The sequence below is a fragment of the Scardinius erythrophthalmus genome (genome assembly GCF_964197995.2).
Source record: "Scardinius erythrophthalmus genome assembly, chromosome: 16".
NCBI lineage: Eukaryota > Metazoa > Chordata > Actinopteri > Cypriniformes > Leuciscidae > Scardinius > Scardinius erythrophthalmus.
The window spans coordinates 17533513-17560567 of NC_138236.1; the positions used below are offsets into that span (position 1 = coordinate 17533513).

Consider the following 27055-nt stretch of genomic DNA (forward strand, 5'->3'; position numbering starts at 1 on the left):
AATACCTATACCTATAGGTACCTATGATACCTATGAGAAACTATTCTGGGAGCCATAACAAATAGAGTTCAACGGGTGAGGTATGGATGTAAAAATCCCATTCATTTTCTCCTTGGGGGAATTCTTTTTGAAACTTATAAACCTTTAAGACAGACAATAAGGAATAAGATTGTAAATCAATGGTATGTTTTTTTTTTTTTTTTTTTTTTTTAAGCCATCAGTCTGCATTATTTAAACCTTTTTTTTTTATATAGGCTAATCATATTCATCAACAATGGAATTCATGGTGACGCACTACATTACCCATGATTCTGCAGATAAATCTCCACCTCCTCACCGATTCAAATATAAATATTAGCTTCAAATCGAAGTTTGTGATGTTTTTTCACCTCGTAGCTTGTTGATTTGTTTCATGGCATAGACTATAATTATAGACTGTAAAAAAAATCTTAAAAACCCTTCCAGAACCAAAGCCGCAGCAAAATTAGGCGGGCACTGTTGCACCTACAAATCGACGTCATAAATACAATCTGTCAGCGTCGTCGATCGACTCCATCTGGATCAATTACTTCACCCTTACCAGAGCCTTCAGACAAATGTAGTCGATGTTGCGTGAGGACAAGGATAAACCACCAAAGTAGTGATCATGCTGGCTGTGAAGAGAGTTCTTTGCTATAAAGAATGCGCATTCAGTCGATATTCCTCACTAACAAGCATGTTCTGTAAAATGACAACACGACATGAGACACAGTGCTTGTCGTGGTCTGTAATGCTTAAAGAAAGAAGCATTCACAGTTCAACCCGTCTGTCTGGAGGCAGTAAATTAATGAAGATGCTGGCCAAAAAGAAGTGAGTCGCTGTTTTGTATAATTGATAAATAAAAAATAAAAAAGTTACGCTTACTATGAAGTCGCATGAGTTACATGATCGTTCTTTACAGGAGAAAACAGTGGTATGAATCTCCTGTGCAGGTAAGAATTCTTCCAAATATATATATTTTTTTCAATTACTTCACTTTAATTTTCAGTATTGTATACTTTTAAAAATATATATATTAAAAGGTAGCAATAAAGCTGCGTTTACTCTGTTGGCAGAATGACTGAACACATTATCTCTACAATGCCATACTTGTCTTTTGCATATTTTGCTCACCCAGGCCACAGCGCTTCAGCCTGGCTTTCTGAAACCATCAAAGCGAAATAAAGAGGACAGTGTTCGTGTCAGGACTCTGAATAACATCATCTACAAAGCAGTGACAGACTTACTGAGCTCCTTTGAGGTCAACGCAGAGATCAGTGCCTACAATGTACAGATTTCCAAAGTAGGATGTGCTCTTCCTTCTAACTTCTGTGCCATCATTAAAAGGATAGTTCAGGCAAATATGAAAATCCTGTCATAATTCACTCACCCTCAAGTGGTTCCAAACCTGTATGAGTTTCTTCTGTTGAACACAAAATAAGACATTTTGAAGATTATGGGTAACCAAACAGTATTTGGCACAATTGAGTAAAAATTATATATATATATATATATATATATATATATATATATATATATATATATATATTTTTTTTTTTTTATATATATATATACTATGGAATTCAATGGTACCCAAAACTGTTTGGTTACTGACATTCTTCAAAATATCTAATTTTGTTTTCAGCAGAACAAAGAAATTCATACAGGTTTGGAATAACTTGAGGGTGAGTAAATGATGACAGGATTTTCATTTTTGGGTGAACTATCACTTTAATTATACCTCATATGTTCAATAATTAAAGGGATAATTTACACCAAAATCATTCACTCACCCTCATGTCGTTTTAAACCTGTATGACTTTCTTTTGGAATACAAAAGATACTTTGAAGAATGTCAGTAATACAACAACTTGATCTCCATTGTATGGAAAGGAGAATTTTTTTTTTTCAAAATATCTTTTATGTTCAGAATGACAGAATTTTAATTTCTCTTTATTTACACAAATGTTTAATTTCTTCAAAAATGTTGTTTTCAGTTCTGCCCTAAACTATGTCTCCTTGTCCATGCAAGGTTTCACTACCACCCGATTTCTCTGCATGTCGAATATACTGGAAGACAAGTCTGTCGGCAGAGCAAGATAGCCAGATTCAGCAGGCTTTAGACAAATGTGCACCTCGCATACGGTATGTCTTTTTCATAATTTATTTTACTTTGGTTTAACAAGTTGAAGGTAATGGAATCATTTAGTTTTTAATATTATTTTTCAGGCATCTTCTCATCTCTCACCAAATCCTTGGCTGTGTTCCTCCTGTGATTTTCATCAGAGATAAACAATATGCTGCTATCACTGAGGTAACAGATAACATATCAATAATTAATATTCATATATTAGCGGTGCATGAGTTTTGTAAATGGTATAGATAATATTTGTGTGTGTGTTATTGTCCTATCCTTAATCAGATTGAAAACCTTCTCAAGAAAGCAGATTTTGGTCCAGATGAAAATAATTTACATTTATCCGTCAGCGATATCGGGTAAGAATTATTTAGTAAAACCTTTTTTTTAATGAATGAATTCACTTTTAATTAGTTTGATCTTTTAAAGGGCCAAACTGCAGCCCATAGAATCTGGAGACAAGAAAAGACCCGTTTTGTTTGGTGTCGATCACGACGCTCTGCACAAACAGATTGAAGCCTATAAACGAGTGAAGGGGGCGAGACACTCTCTCACACAGAGTCCTGCTGCAGGAGGACTAACACAAGAGCAGCTGGACACACTAGCAGATATTAGGAAGCAGAAACTCATAGAGAAAAAGAAACAGAAATCTAAATGGATGAAGGATGATGACATCACTCCTAAGGATTTCCTCTTGTCCAGAAGCGTTCAAAAAGAGGATAAAGAGGAGCAGGACAGTGACGAGGACAGCCTGGTGGATAGCCAGCTCTCAGAGCTGATGGAAGAGGAAGACAAGAGACACTGAAATCAGATCTTTTGGTCACTTGCAATGTTTAGTGTGGTCTGTAAAATAAAAACATTCAAGCTTTGGAAAAAAGTAAACGTGTATATTTTGACAGGTGATCAGTTGATTTTTTTTTTCCAGTGGTGTTCCTATGTAATACAGTAAAGTGGTTTAAATACAATTGAAACCAGTAAATGGTTATATAGCAGACCTTAAACTTTCGAACGTGATGCTGTATCGGTACACAGCTTTAAAGTGAGTTTTTTTAAATCAGTTATGAAATGATGCAATGAAGTGTGTCAATAATACACTCAACACCACGCATTAAATAGCACGTTTACTATTGTGATAGCCATACACTGTATGGGAGTCTTATATAAAAAGTGTGTAGAAGGTCAGAGTCACACAGTAACTCTTGCAGGATATGGCAGTATGGGGGGCGGGAAATAATTTCTAAAATAGCTTCTGCTTCACATGTGACAAGGTTTATCTACTGTGAATAGGTGTCATGATCTTTACAAAGACTAAAGACCTTTTACTCCCAGTCAGGAAAGCACACTGCTATGACTACAGGTGTCATCATTGTATTCATTGCTACTGTTCATTTTAGATTATTTACAATTGTACAAGATGGGTCCCTATAAACTAAACTAGGTATGACTGCAATAGTCAGTTAAAGACTGGAGTAACGACAACAAAAGGGAATAAACAGCTAGTAGTTTTAAAACCCTTTATGCATGGTCTTTATATTCTCTATACTGTGGTGGTCTCCTCAGTTTGCACAGCCTCCTGAACTGCTTCCTGAACGTAGACTATGAACTGGGATGCGTCTTCACCCTGAGTGTACACTGTAACAGTTTTAATGCCCTCCATGTCATCTGAGGACACCACTAGATGGTGCTCTTCTGCCAGGCCCACTGTGGCCTGCTGAAGTGCATCCTGGATCATCATGGCATGATTGGTCTGTGGCTCCTCCTCCTCCATCTAGGATGATGGGATAGAACATGGTTAGTATTAAATGAGCTGCTTTCATGAAGAGTCAAATTTTCTCTCATTGAGACTGAGTAAAGCTACTAGAGAGTGAAAACACGCCATAAAGTCCAAAAAGAACATTTATTGACAATGAAACCGCAAAAATGCCTGATGTCAATTTAACATGACTGTCCACCTTCACACGTCAATGATTCATACTGGATGATTAATTAAATACAATGTTAGAAACGAGCAGCTGAAGTTTATTTTTTACAAGGCCCCTGAACACTTCAGTCTGACTTTAAAGGTTTATGTGGCGCATTTCAGCATAATAGAGGACAATGATTGGATAATGAAAAAATGATTGGAGCAAATATTAGACTGTTTAATTCTAAAGGTCAAAGAGAAAACTAAAAAATGACAGTTTAGGTTGATCTTTTTTAAAAAAAATAAGTAAACCTCAGGAAAAAACATAAAACATGCACACTAACATTGAAAAGTTTTAGAAAGAAGTCTCTTATGCTCACCAAGGCTGCATTTATTTGATAAAAAAATGCCGTAAATTAGTATTGTGAAATATTATTTTTATATTTGAATATATTTTAAAGTGTAATTTATTCCTGTGATGATAAAGCTGAATTTTCAGCATCATTACTCTCGTCTTCAGTGTCACATGATCCTTTAGAAATCATTCTCATATGTTGATTTGGTCCTCAAGAAACATTTATTATTATCAATATTCACAATACTGTGCTGCTTAATATTTTTCTGGAAACTGATCCATTTTTTCAGGGTTGTTTGATTAATAGAATGTTAAAAAGAACAACATTTATTTGAAATATAAATCTTTTGTAACAATAAATGACTTCACTGTCATAAAAACTTAACGAGTCCTATAAAGTATTTAAGAAAACAATTGAACTGACCCCAAACTTTTGATCAGTTGCCTATTTTTTGAGCCCTTTAAATTCATACAGTATACAAATCGCATAACACACGTATATTATATTGTTATAAGGTAGGGGCATTACTGTGTCCATAAAAGTGAATGTGCATATTAAACATACCTGCTCTACAACAGTAACTGTACCGGGAGCCATGGCAACCACCGAAGCCACGGTGCCATCGTGATTCTCTGAGCCCAGTTCAATGATCTGCTGGAGGATGTTGACAGATGCCGGGTCTAGTCTGTCTCCCGCTGCCGCAGACACAACACCTGAGCACAAAAGTTGAGTTTAGAAATGAACTTTAAAGAAATGAATCCATTGTTCCAGAAATGAAGCAACTGTTTCTGACCATTTTGTGTATTAAAGCGCAGGTCCTGCAGGGCGGATACAGCAGTCTCAGTTCCTTGAGGATCCTCGGTCTCGGCTATATGAAGATACTGCATGGCCGGCTCCTCTACTGACTCCACCACCTGAATGAACACACCGATAACATCAGAATCAAGTCCAGTGGCATTTAATTCGAATGCTAGGGATATGTCATGAATTAAGGCAATTTAACAACCATTCACCAGTTTATCAGTAAGAAACTGTATTATGAATGTCAGAGTCAAAGAATTTAAGTGTCTCGGCTCCAATAATTTGCCTTTTTTAAGCTAAACTTTTAAATATGTTATTAATTATTATTCTGTCATCATTTACTCACCCACATGTAGTTCCACACCCATAATCTTCGAAACACAAATTAATATATTTTTAATGAAACCTGAGAGATATCTGTCCCTCCACTGATTTAATACAAGTCTTCTGAAGAGATATTATTTATATGTGTTTTATTATGATGAACAGATTTAATTTAGGCTTTTATTCACATATAAAGACAGAGTGCATCACATAAGGCTAACATGGAAGATCGTGTGTGCGTTACGCACTAGGACAAATCTAATTGGTTCTTGTGCATCACACACACGTTAGAGCTTCATGTTTACCATATGTGGTGTGCTCTATGTATGTGTGTCGATCACTGTTTAGACTGTAAATAAAGGCCTAACTTAAACCTGTTCATCATATAAAGTAATCGGATATATTCCCAAGACCTCATATGGATTCAATTTACGCCGCTTTTATAATATTTTTGTATATTCTAAGTTTTGGTTACCTAGACTTTCAATGGAGGGACAGAAACCTCTCAGGTTTCATTAAAAATAACTTAAAGGGATAGTTCACCCAAAAATGAAAATTCTGACCCTCAAGAAGATATTTTGAAGAATGTCCCCCCATATTTTTTTCATACCATGGAAGTCACTGAAGCCCATTAACTATTTGATTGCCAACATTCTTCAAAATATCTTCTTTTGTGTTCAGCAGAAGAAAGAAATTCATACATGTTTGGAACAACTTGAGCGTGAGTAAATGATGACAGAATTTACATTTTTTGGGTGAACTAAACCTTTAATTTGAATATTTTATTCATTATTAAATGTTATCACTGTGGGACTTCTATTGTTGTTTATGCATTTTATTAATAAATATGACTTCACTTTACTAAATTTAACATGTCATGTAATTGTAATGGAGACTCACCTCCCACTGATTCAGACCCAGACTGTCAGCCTCCACCACTTTGAGGCCATGTTTGCTCTTCAGGTGTCTGTTCATTTCCCATTTAGTGCCATAAACGTAATTACACACAGGACATTTGACTCCACCTGATAACATACACACACACACACTTTTTAATTACTGAAGCAGTTTGAGGCAATATTGTATATATTAGATAATTAAGGTAGTTTCTGATGAGGAAGGACTTGCCTTGCTCTGTGACAGTTTCAGAAGTGGACGCCCCCGTTCCAGCATTGATGTACTGTGCGTTGGGATGCTTCTTGTTATAGTGTCTTTTCAGTGAGCCTGAAATGTTGCATGAGTAATGGCAGTGTGCACAACGGAAAGGCTGTGAAAGGCAAAAAATTGTGGTTTGGTGATGGTTGTAGGACACATGACAACATAGAACAGAAATAGAAAGAAGCCTTTTGTGGTGTTACTTTGAAAGAGGCATGTTGCTCCATGTGACGAAGGAGATGCGGTCTCAGTGCAGCAGTGAAGTCACACTCAGTGCATCTGAACTGTTTTCCTACAAAATATTAAAAAATTAACATGCATTGTTACAGAAAAAAATAAAACAGCTGACGTTTAATGTAAGTTTCCTGCTCTCATTCTGAAAATGTTTACTTAGTATTAATAATGTAACAAAAGATTTCCATCTGAAATGCTATTCTTTTTAACTTTCCATTCATCAAAAAATCTTTTGTTTCCACAAAAAATATTAAGCTGTATAACAATATAAAATGTTTCTTGAGAACTAATTATTATATTAGAATGATTCCTGGAGGATCATTTGAAACTGAAGACAGACTGGCTGCTGAAAAATTCAGCTTTGCCATCACAGGAATAAATTACATTTAAAATATATTCAAATATAAAAGAGTTATTTTAAATTGTAATAATAATTCACAACATTACTGTTTTACTGTATTTTTGGTCAAATGCATGCAGCCTTGGTAAGCATAAGAGACTTCCTTCAAAAATATCTTACTGACCCCAAACTTTTAAACAATAGTGTATATTTTACACAAAATTATAAGCATATTTGGTTTTTGTTTGTCACTGTCACAATACATTTTGTACATTTTTCATGGCCCCTCTAGCAGTCCCCAGACCCTAGTTTAATAACCCTGTCCAAGTTCACTCGAACATTCGTCAAATTAGGGAGGTCTTGTTGACTTTAACTAGATACACAAGTCAAAATAACATTGCATGCAGTCAAAGTAAGAGTCTCACCGTCTGCTGTGTGCATGAGCTTATGACTTTTCAAAGTGCATTTAGACTTGAACTTCTTTCCACAGAGGTCACAAAGATGCGTTTTCTCAGTACTGTGTCTGTTCATGTGAGCTTTGAGGTTGCTTTTACTTCTTGAGGCATAATCACATTGAGAACATTTGTACGGTTTCAATCCTAGAGACGCAATCAAAACACAATAAGTGCATTAAAGCACAGAAGTTCAACAATACATTAAGAAAAAGACATAAAACCCACCTTCATGAGCCCATATGTGCTGCTGAAGATCTGCCCCATTTCTTGTGAAGAAACAGTCACAGTATGGGCATTTGGAAGCTCGTTTCCCTATCACTCCTTTCACATGTACACGTATTCCCAACGCTTCCGAGATGTAGTTCAACGACACATCTATATAGTCACAGCACATCCGTTACTGTAATTCAGAGCTCTTGAGCGACATTTCAGAGGGATTGATTTGTGCTTACCTGGATGGTTGCTTTTGATATGAGCTCTAACTTTGTCCTCAGGCACAGACTCTTGACATACTGGACATATGAAACTTTTTTTGACCTAAAGATGAGATATAAGATTTGATAAAGAAACCATTTCGCCAATATCACAAGAATAAACAGATTACCAGCACTCACTATGTCCGAATGGGTTTTGAGATGAGCCTGAAGCTTGTATTTGTCAGGTGTACAATATTGGCATCCTTCAGAGGGACACCTCAGCAGGATGTCAGAATGTCTCTGGATGACATGTCGCTTCAGGCAGTTTTTAGTGATGGAGGAATAACTGCACTGAGAACAGTAATGGAGGTGCTCTCTTGTGTGTGTTCGCACATGTGTATTGTAGTGCACTTGATACCAGAAAAGCTTACCTGTTGAGGAAACATTACAGAGAGTTATAGAAAGTCTAGGGTTAGAGATGTTATTTAAAAAAAGAGCATGAGATTAGATCTTCATACCGCAGTATTCACATTCAAGGTCTCCGTACACTTTCCGTATCCGTTCAAACACTTCCATGTTAAGCTGTCGTTTTTGCATCTGCTCTATAATCTGCTTGAAAGCAGATATTTCTTCTTGCTCTGAACTGAGCAAGTCCTCATCAGTGTTAGTTTGTTGAACAATCGCCTCTTCCTCGGTTTGAGGAAACGTATCCTTTGAAGTTAGCTGCTCGGGCTGCATTTGTGCTTTTTCAGGTGTCAAAGGTGCGGTTTCTTGAGCAGGGTTCTGCTCTTCGGTCACACCGCGCTCCATTTTAAGCGGATCATCTTGAAGTCTTTGTGTATTTATAACATCTTCACAGGCCATTTCTTGTGTTTCTTCTACAGCAGATGTGTCTGTCTCATTTATACTATTTGCAATGGGATTTCCGTCTTGTGAGTTTTGTACGAAAAGATCTGACTCGACCACTATATTATCAGAGCATTGAGTTTGAAGGTCCTCTTGAGCCATGCAACTAATTTCAGTGGTTAACAGCTCTTGGGCGTTGAGCTGCGACAGCTCTTCTGTGATCTTAAGCTCATCCTGATTTAACATGTCCTTCTGAATGTCATCACCGGGTTTGAGCAAGCAAAAGCTTGAGTTGATGGAGTCTGCAAAAGCCGAGGGCTCATCCGATTCCGGGTGGAACTCTCGGAGATGTGACCTCAGTCGCACAGAGCTGACAAATTTTTCCTGGCAAATGGCACACACGTATATGAAGGGATGCTTTCGGATGTGGGCTTGCAAGGCTTGGAACTTGGTCGAGCCGTGATCACATAACTCGCAGCCGAAGGGTCTCTTGGTGCCATGGACCATCATGTGACGGTCGCGCTCAAGCTCGTTTTTGAACTTGCGGTCGCATATTTGACAGTTGTACAGAAGCTGTCTCTTGCCCTCCCTGGTCTGGAGGCTGTACTCTTCGTAGGAGTCCTGCACTTTCTTGTCGTTCATGTCGTGAGTCTCGCGGATGTGTTTAAGAAGGTTCTTCACATCCGAGTATTTCTTCTTGCAGAAGCGGCAGTGCTGCTTGATCTTCTTGTGCACTCGCTCCACGTGTACTTTGAGGTGGCCTTTACTGAGGCAATTAAACGAGCACAAGTCACAGTTGAATTTCTCCCCGGTGTGTTTCCGCATATGAACACTAAGATTGGCCTTTATGGCGCTGGCGTAGTCACACTGCGTGCACTTGAATGGTTTCTCATTGGTGTGGATTCTTAAGTGGGCCTGCAGTGAATGTTTGAACTTGAAGACTTTATTGCAGTATTCACAGGTGAAGATTTTAAGCTGCGTCTGTCCTAACCTGTGCCGACAGATGTGATTTGTTAATAATAATGTACCAAATAATTCCACAAGATCAATACAACTGCAGCAACTTTTCTACAGGAAGTTGCTCATTTTTCCATGACTTTTCCATAACTTCTTCAGTTGGTTATGATTACTGGTTAGGGATTTTAAAAATATCATTTTATAGAGGTAGATCAAATAAATAAATAAATACTCATTTCAAGCTATTACATAAATAGAAAAATCTATATTTACTATAGAAATTTCCATGACTTTTATGGATTTGATTCATTTCCATGACTTCCCTAGGCCTGTAAATCATAATTTTAAAATTCCCTGATATTTCCAAGTTTTCAAATGATGTCACATGATGGTGAGACTGTTTGGATGCTTCCAGAGTAACGCAATAACAGTATAATTACTATATTAGTATTCTGTCCTTTGGTGCTTAGTGAATTAGTGTATCTAAAGTCAACATTTTAAATTTGAAAAAAATAAACCTGTTTGATTTGAGGGGCGCTTCATAAGCTGCTTGCTGAATAGCATATTCCTGGTATCCCCTTTTCATTGCTGCCTCCTGGGAACCTGCAGCTTCATCGGCCTGGGTGGACAGTTCAGCTGGAGCTGCTTCAATAGGAACTATCTTAGAGGCGCCTGCAATAAACCCAAACTTACAGTTAGTTTAAATCTTTCCCTCAACTATTAGACCACTTGACATCACATGCATATCTCACCAGGCATGGCCTCGTGACTAGTAAGGACCACACTAATAATAGGGTTTTTGTTCCCGCTTTGCACTTCAGAGTCCTTTGCACTGGACACCTTATCTGTCCGCATCGCTCGAGTTTTCTTTGGTGTCCTCTCTTTGTCTTCCTCTCCATCACTGATTCTGTTTGCATCGGTATTATGACCTAGTCAATAAAGTTGACAGGTGAAACTTGTGGCTTTTCAGAGTATTTCAATACAAAGAGTTCTAAGATTTTTAACATAAATTTGTACCATTATACTCTTCTTCATCAGCAGCCTCTTTCAGTCCCACAAGACAAATGTGTTTGGAAATTTGACGCCTGTTTCTGAACAAGCGATTGCATTTCTTGCACTCCAGATCACTTCCATCCTCACTCTGCTCTTCAGCTACTGCCACTGGTGGAACGTCAGTGGGCTCTTTCTCCTGCTGACTGGATGTTTTTTCCTGGACATTTTCTGGTTGGGCTTTCTTAGTGGAACCTTTTGGTCTACCACGCTTTCTTTTCACAACAACATCTGCGAGATAAAAAAATACATTCTTATTTTCCAATGATTTAATAATAACAACTTTCTTTTCACATTATGTAAGACACTACAGTCGTAAACAAATGTCCCCGGTTTCACAGGCAAGGTTTAAGATAGTCCCAGACTAAAGTGAATGTTTGAGCTGTTTTAACTGAAAGCAACTTGCACTGACATTATCTTAAAATATGTCAGTGCCATTGTTTTGTCTCGAGATGCACACCAGTGATATTTTTTTCTAAGGCACGTTTATAAAAGCTACTTAAATGTCCTAATTGAACTAAGTTCTAATCCTGGCTTAATCTAAGCCCTGTCTGTGAAACCAGGCCATTATGAAATAAACTTTAAGCTTAAATCAGCCTAAATTGCAATTTCAAGCTTGAACCAACTTACAGTTACAATGGCCTTTATCTAATGGCCTAATTTTCAGTGTTTGGTTCTAATAATGCCCAGCGCAGGTTCCCGGCACCTGTGATTTTTGTATTTAAAGCTGCTTACCTGAACTCTGTGGCTCCTGAGTTGTTAATGGCTTGAGTGCTATAATGAAAGTATCAGGATCACCTCCTTCATTGGAGTGAGTCTCAATAACATGAGACAGAAGCAATGGTTTACTGGGAGAGAACAAGTTGCATATTTTGCACATGAAGACGGATGAACCATCTGTGAATACAAACACAGATGGTTGAATTCTTCAGTCTGTTAATTAAAGAATCTTGGATGCATGAAATTATCGTTTTAGTTATATGTTTTGTAGCTTTGTTGTTGTTAAAACAGTTTCAGAAATACGTCTCTCACACAAAGAAATTTTGGTTAGCTTTTAATTTCCACAGCACTAAGATTTATCATGTATCCTTGCAAAAGTACTAAGCAGTTTATGGAAATTACAGAAGGCTCTAATAATTAATAGCCAATATCTAATAATATTTCCCCCCCAATTATTTATTGTTTCCACTGTAAACAACCTTTCCTCGCGGAATTGACTGGGGTAATAATGCACTAACATCAGGGAGACCTTTCAAAATAAGAGCGCTTAAATAAGTTGATTTTTATACTCTTTCAAATCAGGAATTTATTAATTAACACTGATATTTATAATTGTTGATTGGTATTTGCAGTGTAGTATCAGTTCATTACTGTGTTGTTCAAATATCTGCAATAGTTATCTTTCACAAGTTGCAATAAATGTCATGTAACAATACATTTGATGTACCCGTTACTAAACTGCATATCAAGACTTATTTTCAATAGCAAATAAGTGTCGTGTAGAGGTGAATTTTTCCAAAAGAGAACCAATAACATTCCCTGGCATCTGATTTTTGTAAACACGAGACCAGTTTCGTGTTTTTCTCTTAGACACTGGTACCAGTTTTCATTAAAAAAAAAGATGATGTTTAAGTGCAGTGAGCTGAAAATGGTGTTATTTCAACAACGAACGATAAAACAGCAGACTTAAATCTTAATTTCCTTATAAAGCATCCTTTGGCAAAAGTTTTTGCTGGGTTAAGTCACTAGTTTTACCTAATTTATTTGTTTCCTTATCATCGAAAGGAGCCGTTTCCTCGGAACGCAGTTAGCCCAATAATGATATTTTTGCTTACCTGCTTGTACTGGGTCCATTCTTTTTAAATCAGTAAAAGGTAAAAATCACGCGAAAATGATTCTGACCTTGGTTTTTATTACTAGAGTGCAATTTAAATGTATTCATTATACTTAAATTACTTCTGCAGAGGTTTCTGTCGAATCTGCGATAACAAATATGGCGGATGGTTCTTCGTCTTCAAGCACACAAAAAGTATCCATGAAGAAGCGCGCGCCACCTGCTGCCCGGAGTTCATTTGATCACTTCTGTGTTTTCAGTAATTCAGACATTTTTGAAGACAAGAGTTAAACCTTGATGATGATAAACAATGACAATGAGGTAACAACACAGTAAAGACCACTGAATACGATTGTGTATAAGCAACCACAGGTCAGTGATAGCAACTCGACACCTCAACCTGAGAATTAATTAAATCACTAATAATTAGGCTAATATTATTAATTAACAGCAACAGCTATAATAATAAACATGAAAGAGAATTGAATGCGTTTATTTGGGTAAAACTAAATTCATAATAAAGAACAACAGGGATTAAAGATACATAATTTTACTTCTATCACAGCCTCAGCCTTCTTTCAGCATTCATGTTTCACAATTCAGTAAAGTTGCTCCAGTCAGTCACAGCAAACACCCTCCTCCCAGCCTCGTTTACAGAATACAGCTGAGTGTAGGATGTTTACAACGACTATACTGGAATATATTACAACACAAAACATCAATAGATCCAGATGACACATGGTATGTTAATTTTTTCATTGTTGTGAAGTTATAATTCAGTTGTAACATTTAGGACGCAGTAATGTTTGATGACACACACATATTATCACTGATTCCAGAACAAGACGAAAGAACTGGACGATGGCAGCAAACATCCAACTGAAAGCTTGTTTTACGAATACGCACAGCTTCCAGTCGGGGATGTTTACAGGCACGAACAACCAGTTAAAAGCATATAAAAAAAAATAACGTGATGCAAATAAATATAATTAATTCGAATGCAAATTACACCAATCTACGAAATCCATGGAAATGTATTCTGCAATAAAAAACTGTGTATGTTGATTTTGCTGCCCTCTACAGTCCTCATGAGAAATGAAAATACAGCAAAAGCCGAGGTGAAAGTTAAAGGTCCTCTCTCCTTCACGTCAATGACAAAGGGACCGCGATGAGGATGAAGACCTTGCAGATCTGAACAGTGTCACGGTCTAATCACCGACATTTGATGAAAACAAATCACAAACATGTTCGAGTCGATATAGGTCATTTTTCCACCTTTAAAATAAGTTATTATCGAAAAAAACAACAACAACTGGAAGTACAGTCTCTACATATAAGCATCACCATAAATAACAGCCATATACGAGCCGAGTACACAATTAAAAACACTCGTATTTGTAGACTGACATTGGCTCAACCTTGTTTCTCTGTTTGGGAATAAGAAAATCGGTGCTTTTTAAGCCAGTCTCGGCTACAATATACCGTACAAAAAGAGTTACAATAATAAGAAGAACTTGCACCAAGTGAGCCTGTGTTGCTACCAAGTTGAGTGAAGAGGAAGCAAACAGACAAGCCGTAGCTGCACTGCATTTTACCCTCGCAAAAGCGATCTAAAGAGCCAGCACGGCGTTTTGCTTGTGTCTAATACAGCACTGACAGTTAGCAAAAGTCATTCTGCTTCGAAAAGGAACAACACAGCATGGCTAACTAACGGTAGCTATGCTCTACAGCTTTGCTCCAATTTACAGACAAAACTAGCATGGACTGTCCTTCCCGCCGCAGCAGTACCTCGTAACATAAGGGTATCCTGTTCAATTTAGACAAAGCCCCGCCGTTCAAGCGATAACGCGATTAAACCACAGTTTATTACTGTGATTTCCTCCGGCTTTTGCTGCAAAAAACCTTTAGTCTCCGCCATTCCGAGCCTGTTTCCTTCCGTCTCTGGCTTGTCTTTAGTTTGACCTTTAGTTACCCGACACTAATATTGACGTAATTGTCATGGTAACAGGATCCCGCCTTCTACGTGCGGCCGTGTGCGTCCATGGAAGTTGCTGATGATGGAGGGAAAAAAACCCATGGATGACAAGGAATCTCCTGTCATTGTGATTAAAGATTAATGGTTTAATGCCACGAAAACATCGTGGAATAATAAGACATTGACATACAAACTTTTTATCACCCGCCCATTTTGGACAAATAACTGCTCAAATAAAGATTAAAACACAACTTTTATTGTAAGTTCACACTTTACAGTTGTTTTTATGCTCCAGTTTGTATTCAATTTTGCACGCGTACAATGTTAAAGGTCAAAGAAAGTCACATTCATAAGCTTTGCTACAATACATTTTTACATAACGGTCAATACATTCTCCATACATTTCAGTATGACCCTGTACTTTCACATATGTAAAATAAGCTGACGTCATTGTTTTGATACAGTGTGATCACAGGCTCACTCCTATATAGTCACTGCAAGCCATAGATATACATTAGCTCAGGCCATTCATTTCTTCACCTGTGTGTGTTCTGGAATTAAAGGAGAACTCCGGTCAATTTTAACATTGAGCTCATTTTTTTGTACATTTGGATATCAATACAATGTGCTGTCAATACAGAGAACAACGACAAAAATCGGTGTTGCCTACACCGAGTTATTCTATTTTTAAAATTTGCACCCTGTTGACTTCAATGGGGCAAGTACTAAACCTGCTTTTAGCCTCTTAACATCCTTGATGTGTCATTACAAGTGCACAGAAAATGTGAGCGATTCCTTCTGAGTAAACACGAGTGAATCTGACTGCAGTAGATGTGAAAGATATGTATAAAAATTATGTTATTTAAGCCAGCGCAAAACCTGTGTTTACATCCTGTTTTCGGTTGAAGTCCAAAGTAATCGATTGCTAAGTTCACGCGCGTGATCATAGGTAACTAAACCTATGCGCGTGAACTCGGCAATTTAGTAAAACAATTTTAGGTTTAGTTACCTATGATCACGCGCGTGAACTCGGCAATCGACAACTTTGGACTTCAACCGAAAACAGGATGTAAACACAGGTATTTGCGCTGGCTTAAATAACATAATTTTTATACATATCTTTCACATCTACTGCAGTCAGATCCACTCGTGTTCACTCAGAAGGAATCACTCACATTTTCTGTGCACTTGTAATGACACATCAAGGATGTTAAGAGGCTAAAAGCAGGTTTAGTACTTGCCCCATTGAAGTCAACAGGGTGCAAATTTTAAAAATAGAATAACTCGGTGTAGGCAACACCGATTTTTGTCGTTGTTCTCTGTATTGACAGCACTCCAAATGTACAAAAAAATGAGCTCAATGTTAAAATTGACCGGAGTTCTCCTTTAACTATTAGCACTGGAACAGGAGATATTGCTAATTAACACCAATGCTATAAATAGAGTTTTGTAGGCAAAAGAAAAAGACCTGCGATTACAGCAGCGTGGATGTGTGATTCACTCACTTATTTCAAGCATCTGTTTCAGCATATCTTTACTTGTTTTTCACTGAATGTAATTGTGTCTCTTTTCATGCAGGCAGCTCCAAAGCACCTTCTTCCTCTCCACCCCCTCGGTTGGCACGAATCTCCATGAGCGTACGGGCAAATTTGCTCCAGTCGTCTGTATGTGACATGGCCAACTGCTGAAATAGAGACACAACCAACTTCTGCATCACATCTTCACGGTAGAACAGAATTAGTGACTTGAAATTTGCACATTGTTTGATCTGTCTGTGTATTTGGCTATGAGTGCAAATATTTATAATTCATCCAAATTTTAGAGAATGACTTGTTCTTGTACTCATGATGTAGGTGTTATTACCTCTCCCACGTCATAGATCCAAACACGGCCCTCTGAATCACCCACTGCCACCTCTCTGCCCCCCGTTGCCCATCTGACCCGGTTCAGGGCACATCCTCCCTCCACAGTCACACTTGCCGACGGCACCTGGTACACACAGAAAACTTGTTTTGGAATGTAAACGTAATAACATTGTGTGGAAACATGATTCATCTAATTTAGTTCAAAGCAGACTATTATGAAGTAAAGGCAATTTGCATGCAAATGTGATGAGGAAAAATGCCCCTCTTCCAGCTGAACAGTTTTGACGTTCATTTGTAATACAGTAGTCAACATTTGAAGCAGATCAAAAAAGTTAATCAAAGTTGTCCCAAGACAAGAACGGGTATTGTTCAAAATTCATGTATAACTTTGCCGAAAGGTTCTGATCCACTTTAAATGTTGACTACTGTAGATAGTAGTGATCTGAGAATTTTTGTTGATTTGATTTGATTTGTAGATACAATACACAAAAACATTTAAATTTGTACAATAACAGATATTGTTTTTCTTTTATTTTGAAGTAAAAATCAACCCATATATAATTTATAGAATTATATAGTGTAATTCAAATGTATCTTTCTTACTGTAATTCTGCTATTTGATTAGCCATTTTTCAACTAAATTATCAAATTGCATTAATAATTGCACAAAATCAAATTACATGCACATCCATCCATAATAAAAGTAATCCACATGGCTCCGGGGGGTTAATAAAGGCCTTCTGAAGCGAAGCGATTAGTTTAATATTCATATTTAACACGTTACAAAGTCAAATTCTAGTAAAATTCCAGCAGTATGTCACGTTACTCGCATAAGTTGTGCTTTAGACTTAAGTGGAATCCGTATGTTAATTTGGCCGGAAGCAAGTTATTTTACTTTATAAAGTTTTAAATATGGATATTTTTCTCACACAAACCCATTGCTTCGCTTCAGAAGGCCTTTATTAACCCCCCGGAGCTGTGTGGAGCACTTTTATCATGGATGGATGCACTTTTATGGACTTCAAAACAGAAACAGCCATTCACTGCCATTATAAAGCTTGGAAGAGCCAGGACATTTTTTAATATAACTCCGATTGTATTCGTCTGAAAGAAGAATGTCATATACACCTAGGATGACTTGAGGGTGAGTAAATCATGGGCTAATTTTCATTTTCGGGTGAACTATCCTTTTAAATTAGAAAATAGTTATTTCAAATTGTAAATAATATAAAAAATGTAAAAAAAAAAAAAAAGGTTTTATCAAATACATTCAGCCAACTTATGAGCATACAAAGAATATTTCATTTAGTATTTTACATGAATGATACAAAAAATCTGATGACATCTGGGATAAGTTTACCCCAGGTTTACCTTAGGGTTTTTGCCCCAAGTAGGAAGTCCTCTTACACTAATATTAATTAATGTATGTAACAAATGTTCTTAATATAACAGAAAGTAAATAATGTAATGACCTCTGTGTAGTTGTTGAGATTCCAGAGGTCCAGACGACCATTGCCATCAACTGTAGCAAAGAGCGCTGGATGAACTGGAGACCACATGACATCATACACATAGTCTGCATTGTCTTCAAAAGAATAGAGGGGCTTGTTATGCTGTCGGAGAAATTAAATAGTTATATTTATAGAATGCTAAATAATCAAAATACATATAGAGCAGCACAAGTTCCAAAACAACTCTTACTTTGGTTGACCACAGTTTGACAGTCCAGTCAAATGAGGAAGTGGTAAAGAGATGGGAGAAGTCAACTGGACCCACAGCGTTATGGCAGCTGATTCCAGTCACAGGCCCCTGATGCCCATCGAACATTTCACCAATACCAGCCTTACTGCACGGGACAAGTTAAACAAGTTCAAGGTAATAGTTGTTTTTCATAAAGTGTTTTTAATATTCACAGACAGACATTATTTAAAAAAACAGTCGACCCATATATGAAAAGTCTGCTATTAAATCAGAAGGTAAAGCAAGACAACACTTAGATTAGGCCATCCAAGTGTAAAAAGAGTTTAATCATAATGAATGTGCAGGTGTATAATTTGTTCTGTTACAGGAACCACCAACCTTCCGTGGCGGGATGCTGTGTAAACAGTGCCCTCCTCACTTCCTACCACATAGTTATTCACGTCACTTGCAGGAAAGGCCATGCAAGTGACTGCCACGGGCTTTGACTTGTTGTAGATCAGCTCCATACTTTCCTGTGAGCAACAATAGACATGTAATTGTTCTAAATCAATCTAAAATGGCAATCATTTTCCATTTGTCTATGTGTTATATCTGGACACCTGAGGCTGTGAGAGCATGTCCAGACTCCAGGAGCACATCTTGCCATCTGTGGATACTGTGATCAGGTTGTTGGCATTTTGTGTTCCGACCACATTCACACAGTATACAGGATGCTGCAATAAATTGGTGAGATGACATGGAATGAGTAATAAAATCCATAATATATGAAACTGGTTTGACATCTATCTTATTTTAAGGAGAGGAAATGATTAGAATATTTTTCTAAAACAAATAAGGGATTGTTTTGCCACATAATGAAAAAAATGCGATGCAGATGCGTTTTGCAATTTACAATAACAGAAGGTTTCTCAGGAATATCTTGGGGTTGAGTTTCTGGGTCACCTCATTGACCTGGCATTTTCAGCTCACATTATTAACCATTTAACTACCATCAGACTGAATTAGGTTACCTGTTTTTCAGCACACAGAAGGCATTTCATATATACTAGTATTATATTATAGTATTATACTATATTATAATATAATACTCATTATAATGTAAATACACAACTTTCTTTTTTTGAAAGAAATGTATACTTTTATTCAGGAAGGACGGATTAAATGAATCAAAAGTGACAGTAAAGACATTTCTAATGTTACAAAATATTTATATTTTAAATAAATGCTGTTCTTTTTCTATTCTGAAAATGTATCTCGGTTTCCACAAAAATATATAGCATCTGTTTTCAACATTGATAATAGTAAGAAATGTTTCTTGAGTACCGAATCAGCATATTAGAATGATTTCTGAAGGATCATGTGACAATGAAGACTGGACTAATGGATAATAAATAAAATAAAAATAAATTAAATATTTAAATATTTAAAAATAGAAAATAGTTATTTCACATTATTACAGTTTTTACTGTATATTTGATCAAATAAATGCAGACCACAGGATCATAAATGGTAGTGTATATATTTATATTTTTAAACATATCTGTAATTGGTGCTCTTACAGTGTGTGCACTTGCAGACAGGGGCGTCCTTTGCACTGGGGTCCTCCTGTGACTTCGATTGTCCCACAGTGCTATCTGTCCTGAATATGTGCCTCCGATCACCAGGTTAGGATGAAACTGAGCAAAGCCGACTGACATCACTGAGGACTACAGGGGAAAGCCATAAAATGCATTAGTAATTACTAGTGCCGATTTTAAACTTCCTTTGCTACGTTTTATGTTTGGCATAGAGGACGTTAGCCTGCCCTCCAACAAGGTCGATTGGCACAAAGGGAGCATACAGGGAATAAACTGAACAATGAGAGTTCATTTATCAGTGACATCAGAGCAAACGCAGAATGATGTGCATTAATGACGCAGACAACATCCGAAAGTTGAGCTCTATTGTTTGTGTATATTAGAAATTCAATTTCGATTCAGGTCTTTTTACTAAAAGTTGATAGCTCACACACATGCTCAATATATAATGATTTTTTTTAATTAAAGTATATTGAAATGCAGCCGAAAGGAACAACTTTCAGATATTAAAGATTTTTAATTGGGAGCAACGGGAATTCAAACCTGACAGTGGAATATGTACTCGGGGGTCATCTTCTTAAACTTCATATTCCAGACCAGCACAACTCCATCTGGCTCATGAGGCGCATCCTCATTAGTGTTGTATGAGGCCACTAGCAATTCAGGATACTGCAAAAAGTACACTGGGAGCGTTATTTGTGACTAACACATTTGCATTAGGCATTGCTTATATTAATGTTCTTATCAATAAAGTACCTGTGGTGACCAATCCAGGGAAGTGACGACTCGATGTTTAGACCAATGCTCGTCATAGAAATGTCGATTAAAAGACAAGTTTGATCCGGCTTGCATGTCCCTGATAACAAAACAAACCTTTGCATTCTGGTACAATCATCTAAAGCAATTTACAGTAAGTTTCCCAGGAGTCACTTGAAGTTGAGTGCAACTCTTCAGTTTCTGGGTCACCTCATTAAACCTGATTTCAAACCATTAAACCACCATCATCCTACATTAGGTTAAATAGACCATCTAATGAATGACTTTTCTGTAATCATGGGAATCTGTGCATGTTTGACTGTTATATAAGCCTCCGCTCTGACCCTTCTTTGTCCTCCATATCTCGCCCACTGTAGTCAAAGAAAATGTCCGTATCCTCGGCCAGCACTCGCTCCACTACACGGATGCTTCGGTCGAAGAAAAACAGGAAATCCTCTGAATGAACAATCTGCTCTTTCTCCTCGTTGGTGAGTTCTCTAGGATGAACTAAGACACATATTCATACAGGTCTGTGTGATGTTACACTTCTTATAAATGTATTACTTTCTTTTTTAAAACTGATTGTTCTTGCCTTCTTCATCCTCCTGAAGCTTCTCCTCCTCTAGCTGCTGTGGCACCGGCTCAGATTTGGGCACTGACAGCTCCTCATCCTCCTCCTCTGTGGACAATTGACATTTTTGGAAACACTGTAAGCGATTAGATGAGTCTAATGGCATTTGTTTTGTGGGCAAAGCCATTATATTTAGTTTAATTTGTATGGATATCCATCCATATTATAACGTAAGAATAAAAACAGCTCTTTACCCTCAGGCTGATCAGATGCGACAGGGGTCTGTGTCTCTTTAGAGTATGACACCAGTTCTTTTGGTATGAAATCAATCTGAACAATTTTTGATGCTCCAAGCCTTTGCATCTTGCACCTAAGAAATCAAGCCAAAACGAGAACATTTTAATGTTTGTTTGCCTTGGACTACTTGAAAGCATCCTACTAAAGTCTTAAGGCCCGTTCACACCAAGGGCGATAACTATAACCTCCTGGGACCCAAGAATAGACTTTTGTCCACTGTAGTGGACATTATATTTTAGTGAATTTCTCTGACATCATAAATGTCACATGACACAACCTGGGTGTCCTGTAAAGAGCACATTCAGGAATTTTCAGAGATACCAAATGTTTGGAGGTTTCACCATGAAAACAACTACTCCTTGGTCTTTAAAAATGTCTGACATTAATTTAGTGATCAAATGTAGCATTCTTATGGAAATATGATAATATATTGTAATCATAATTTAAATTGGACTACTTTTCAAATTGTATTTCAGAAAACAACATCTCAGGAAAATGTTAAGGGGTTTCAAATAAAAAAAATTACTTTCTGTTACAGAACAGGGCATTGATTTCAAACGTGTCCACTGTAGAGGACATCAGGACTTAAATCATGTTTATTAGGCATTTTAGGAGACACAACAAGTGAATATGGAAATAAATTATACATCAATATTCCTATGAAATATTAGATATTATTACTCCAATTAATGCCAATTATTACTCCAATTATTACACTTCTTTTTTCATTAAATGTTGCTCCAAGAACACATTAATGTGCAAATTAGATACAGTGTATAGATACATTGCATTGAATGGGAATATTAATTTATGGCTATTTTACCCACATATTGCATAAAGTAAAATGGTGTATCAATTCATGCCGTTATTTTTTTCATAACATAGTTGAGAATAATCTTTATACAAATTTTGGTTGAAAAAATCCTGAAACCCCAAAATTTATTGATGATTGAAAAAAAATCCCATTGTTTTTGCCTATAAATATAATTTCATGTCACAATATTAAAGAATAGCAGAGCTATAACGATACAGAGAAACGATATCGTTGGAATCATTTTCAGAACGATTTTATCCAGCTGATGAACCATAAAAACATTGACAGCCAATCAGAATCCATCCTGCTGTAACGAGCTCGAGCATTTAAAGTGCAAACAAGCACGCGCTTCGAACAAACAGTACGATATCGTCCGCTGGTGTGGACGCTAATGTAGTTATCTTTATAGTTATCATTCTTGGTGTGAATGGGCCTTTAAGGTACGGTCACAGTAATGCAATTTTGTGTGCAAAAAAAGTTTAATTGTCAATAGTGTAGCTATGTATGAAGCACTCCTAATTTCCAAGCAGCATTCTGTCGGTCAGCGCAGCAAATTCGCATGACCAACTTGAACTCGAACGAAATCTGTGGTGAACTTTTTCGCCCTTATGTGAAACTCCCAATTGCGCAGTTTCCTATTGGAATTTCTCCCACTAAATTTCGCTGCGCAATGGTAAATGTGACGGCATCTTTAGGATTTATTCTACATTTCTCTGTTGAGACTGAATGTTTCCTATATCAAATCTGAGGTGGCAGTCTCACCCATGAACAGAATCTGCAAGAAGCTGAAGAGCTAAGGGGTCGGTGTCCCATTGCAACGTCCTAGAGAGATCAGAAGAATACATCATATAATAGTTAGGAGGGATAAGACCAAGAGTATGCATGATTAGGTCCTGCAGCTTCACCAGCAGTGCAAAACCCTCTTCATGCAAGATTACATGTAATACCATACTGTCTTTTGAACTGAAATCACATATAGACTTGGCACCATACTCTTGAACAGCTACAACAGAACCACATCCACTGATGGGTGATGCATCAACAAATGCTAGGACCTAACAATGACAACATCAACACCTCTCCTTCCTTACCGATATCTGATGTCCCCATCAAAGATGTAGGGAAAAAGAAAAACATCAGACTTAGTCTTAAGGGAAATGCAAAACAAAATAATAAAATAAAATAAGTAGTCAAAAAATCAATAGCCAAAATATTTTGATGTAAGAAATGCAATGCAAAACTTCCTTGAAATAAGTCAAATCAAATGTCCTTCAAATAATTTATAATTTTCTTATAAAATATTTAATTTCTCCTAATCAACCATAACATAGTAAATCTGTCTGATGTCTTGATAAGAATGTATTAGCAAAATATAGATATATAAATTAAACTGCTATCAGTCTCAGATCCAAGCTCACATCCTTTAAACCAGGAATTGTCAAAGCTTTTGATGCCAAGGACCCCCAAATATGATGATCACATTAAAATATGAAATCAGTTAAATATACAATGTTTATATTAAAAAAGCCACTTGTACTGTATGAGAAAAACATGATATGCAAAATGAAATAACTAGCTTTTAGGTTATTATACTGATTTTTATTTTTTTTTATTTCCTGAAAAATTGGTGTATTTGTTCCTCTATGATTTGTTCTCCCCATTATTAGAATATTGTTAAATGTATAAACCTAAAGAGAAATTCACAATGAATATATATATATATATATATATATATATATATATATATATATATATATATATATATATATATATATATATATATATTTAATATTATATATATATATTTAATATTTTTTCAGTAAGCTTTGATCATTCTAAAAAATTCTTAAAATAAATTCAAATATTTTTTTCCCCTCCTTAAGAACCCTTCTGCAGAACCCAGTTTAAAAAAAAACTGTATTAAAACACTACTTCCATTTACATTCACATATAAGGAAATATATAACAGTATTTCAAAATGGTTTAAAGGTTGAGATACAGTCTGGTGTGCAAACAATCACTCGTGCAGATTTCATACCTTCCCACTGTCCCTCCATCTATGGACTCTTGACTTCCAGTTTCACTGGCCGGGCTCACTGATTGCGAAGAGGGAGACATAGGGGTTGGGACTAAATAATGAAAATAACAGGTATCCCATGTTAAAAGCTGCAGTGGCTGCACTGATGGCCAGCAGTGGCAGACACAGGCAAATCAAAATGAACAGAATGGATTGAAATGGTCAAATCAAAGAGAAAAAAAAAATCCAAAAGGAAAAACAACAGGAGAGATTGTCAAGCGAATTTCACTTCTCTCTAAAACGTTAGAATTTTGATACTATTAAATCACCTCATCTTCAGATTTATAATGATTACAATTTTACATGGAAAATCACCTTATAAATCTATTTCTAGAGTGTGCCACAGTGAAGTCTTGCTCAAATATAGCCACAGTGTAAAAGACAGTAGTTCATTAAACTGATTATTAAGTACTGATAAAACTTCTTAATATTCATCTAATAAAAGTAATTGTTTTGGAGAGGAATTCATGACCTAACTTATCGATAAATACTACAAAATCTGATTAACATCTAGCAAAAATTCTAATGAGGACACAAGCCATTCCTGCACAGATGATAAAAAAACAAAAACAAACATTTTTAGACCTCAAATACAGGCCAAAGCGACATGCCCTTTATCAATAAAACAGCCAAAATCAGTCCAAAATGAACCATACCCTTGAGAGAAAGAAGTGTGCTTTATTGTATTGAATGTACACTTGTAGTGTACTTCAAATAAACATATAATAATAATAAAAAATGTACTTGCAGATAACATATTAATGAAATAAAAGGTTACTTAAGTGTACTGTACTTAAAGAAAGTACACTTTCATGATTGTTTTTAACACACTTAAGTACACTTATGCTTTAAAGTACACTTATTTTGATGTGTTGACTAACATACTAAAGCATAAGTTCTTTATTATAAATTTAACTGTAGTGTGTTATTCGATATTTCGTTTAAAGTTAATATATTTGATATGTACTAAATTGCAACGTTTCAAACAGGTTACATTACAAATCATTACAAACATGGCTAGAAATGGGGAGACTCAAGGGGAGAGTGTAATTATGAAATTGCATATAAAGTAATAAAGTCCAATACTTAAGTGGGTAAAAAAACAACTCCTCTAACGTTCTGCTAATTGCATTTAATATAAATTATAACTATAATATATTTTTATTTGATTGCAATTAACATGCAATTCAGAATATTCAATTTTTTTAATTATTTTCGTATGAACTACTCTTTTAAAAAGTATAGTATGTGTATATAAGTATAGTGTACTTCTTTTTCACGAGGGTAGGGGGAAGCCCTATAGGATATAGCTCTAAAGGCTGCTGAGTGAAAAAGAAAAAAACTCTTTTGCATTATAAAGACTCCTGATGATTCCTTTTATCATTTCATTCAAGCAGGTGCCATGCACATTGACAAAGATGTATCTCACACACATTATGTACATGCACATTCAGCTGTATGTTCTGTATCGTATACCTAAAGGTGGTTCTGGTGAAATTCCAATGCTCTGCAGGAGAGCCTCTGTCTCTCTTCTCTTCCTGTCTAGGTCTGAGTCTTCTGACACGTTTTCAGTCCTCTGAAGCATCTCAGACTGCATCACAGAACAAATATTTGCAGGTGATAAAATGATAAATAGTACATACAACAGAAAAAAAGCACTTACCTCTTTCTTCTTTCTCTCTTCCTCCTTTCTTTTCTTCTCCTCTCGAATTTGGGCTAAGCGCTGCTTTTTGCGCTCAAGCTCAGCTTTTAGGTCACTTCTTTCAGCCATCGTTGTGTTGTTCAATCTATTTATAGTATGAACCGTTTTAGTTTTAATTCATGCATTCATGTTGCCATGCTTCAAAATACATCAACAATGTCACAAACTTTCCACGAAGAGGGGCACATTCGAGGCTATCCAGGGAATGTGCTTTGGTTTTAATTTCAGTAGATGAAGTTATACATCCAGCTTCATTTGGTTGTACACAGAGAAGACCAGCCTGTGTAAAATCCCATTAGTCTAATGGACACAGACACAGTCCAAGCTTAAATACTGTGACTGCAACTGAATTAATACAGAATACATCGAGAAATGCAACAATGAAACTGCAATAAATGATCAAATAAGCAAATAAATACACAAATATAATGTATAAATGTACCATAATGTACCTAGAAATAACAAAATAGCGCTGTGGATGGAAAAAACACAATACATTGCATACTAACCTAATATTCTGCAAATGACGTGACTGTGGTTCATAAATGCTCTTGACTGACAAGAATGATAACAGAAGACACGTAACAGCGAATTAAAGTAAAAACGCGATCCTGTTCATTGACAAACGGTTGTCGTTGCATTTAAATGAATGAAAGCATTAATGCACTCCGCAACAAAGCCTCTTGTAGGTTATATTATATTTAGCCTATACTTCAATGTAATAAATCAACTATACCGCCTTTATGTCGATCCAACCAGGGCAAAGTCTGCTGCGCTCGCTCGTGTAAATGCTGAAATAACCGGCTAAATCTACACATGAGCATCAACCGCTAAATGAAAACACAAAGCATCACCAGTTTACCTCAGTCTCATCAGCACCCCAAGCCGGAAGTG

The 27055-nt window shown here is 36.4% G+C and overlaps 3 protein-coding genes across 5 annotated transcripts; 1 reads left to right on the top strand and 2 right to left on the bottom strand.

The window, feature by feature from the left end:
- Positions 1–347: 347 nt before the first annotated feature.
- rbfa (ribosome binding factor A) lies at positions 348–3453 on the top strand. Its single transcript, XM_081388953.1, has 7 exons — positions 348–849; positions 941–971; positions 1157–1321; positions 2051–2163; positions 2248–2332; positions 2441–2514; positions 2585–3453. Exons 1-7 carry the CDS (start codon positions 647–649, stop codon positions 2958–2960), a joined length of 1047 nt encoding a protein of 348 aa, XP_081245079.1. The 5' UTR covers positions 348–646; the 3' UTR covers positions 2961–3453.
- zfat (zinc finger and AT hook domain containing) lies at positions 2974–13449 on the bottom strand. Of its 3 annotated transcripts, none has more exons than XM_081388950.1 (16): positions 12828–13055; positions 11728–11889; positions 10960–11223; positions 10695–10871; positions 10461–10614; positions 8658–9976; positions 8338–8570; positions 8176–8260; positions 7949–8098; positions 7694–7867; positions 6898–6986; positions 6668–6806; positions 6440–6564; positions 5208–5328; positions 4979–5127; positions 2974–3923 (listed from the first exon to the last, which is right to left on the bottom strand). In XM_081388950.1, exons 1-16 carry the CDS (start codon positions 12844–12846, stop codon positions 3693–3695), a joined length of 3591 nt encoding a protein of 1196 aa, XP_081245076.1. In that variant the 5' UTR covers positions 12847–13055; the 3' UTR covers positions 2974–3692. The 3 variants fall into 3 exon arrangements, with proteins under 3 accessions (XP_081245076.1, XP_081245077.1, XP_081245078.1); XM_081388951.1 differs by having other exon boundaries at positions 3025–3923; positions 12949–13449; XM_081388952.1 differs by lacking the exon at positions 12828–13055 and adding an exon at positions 12748–12769 and having other exon boundaries at positions 3025–3923.
- Positions 13450–16371: 2922 nt separating this feature from the next.
- dync1i1b (dynein cytoplasmic 1 intermediate chain 1b) lies at positions 16372–26230 on the bottom strand (the record flags this gene model as incomplete). The annotated part of the gene is made up of 16 exons (XM_081388957.1): positions 16372–16482; positions 16665–16790; positions 18139–18279; positions 18368–18512; positions 18746–18879; positions 18967–19080; positions 19927–20073; positions 20488–20613; positions 20701–20800; positions 21045–21207; positions 21293–21379; positions 21526–21641; positions 23145–23204; positions 24421–24511; positions 25936–26050; positions 26123–26230. The coding sequence occupies 16 exons, from the start codon at positions 26228–26230 to the stop codon at positions 16372–16374; spliced, it is 1884 nt and encodes a 627-aa protein (XP_081245083.1).
- Positions 26231–27055: the final 825 nt, after the last annotated feature.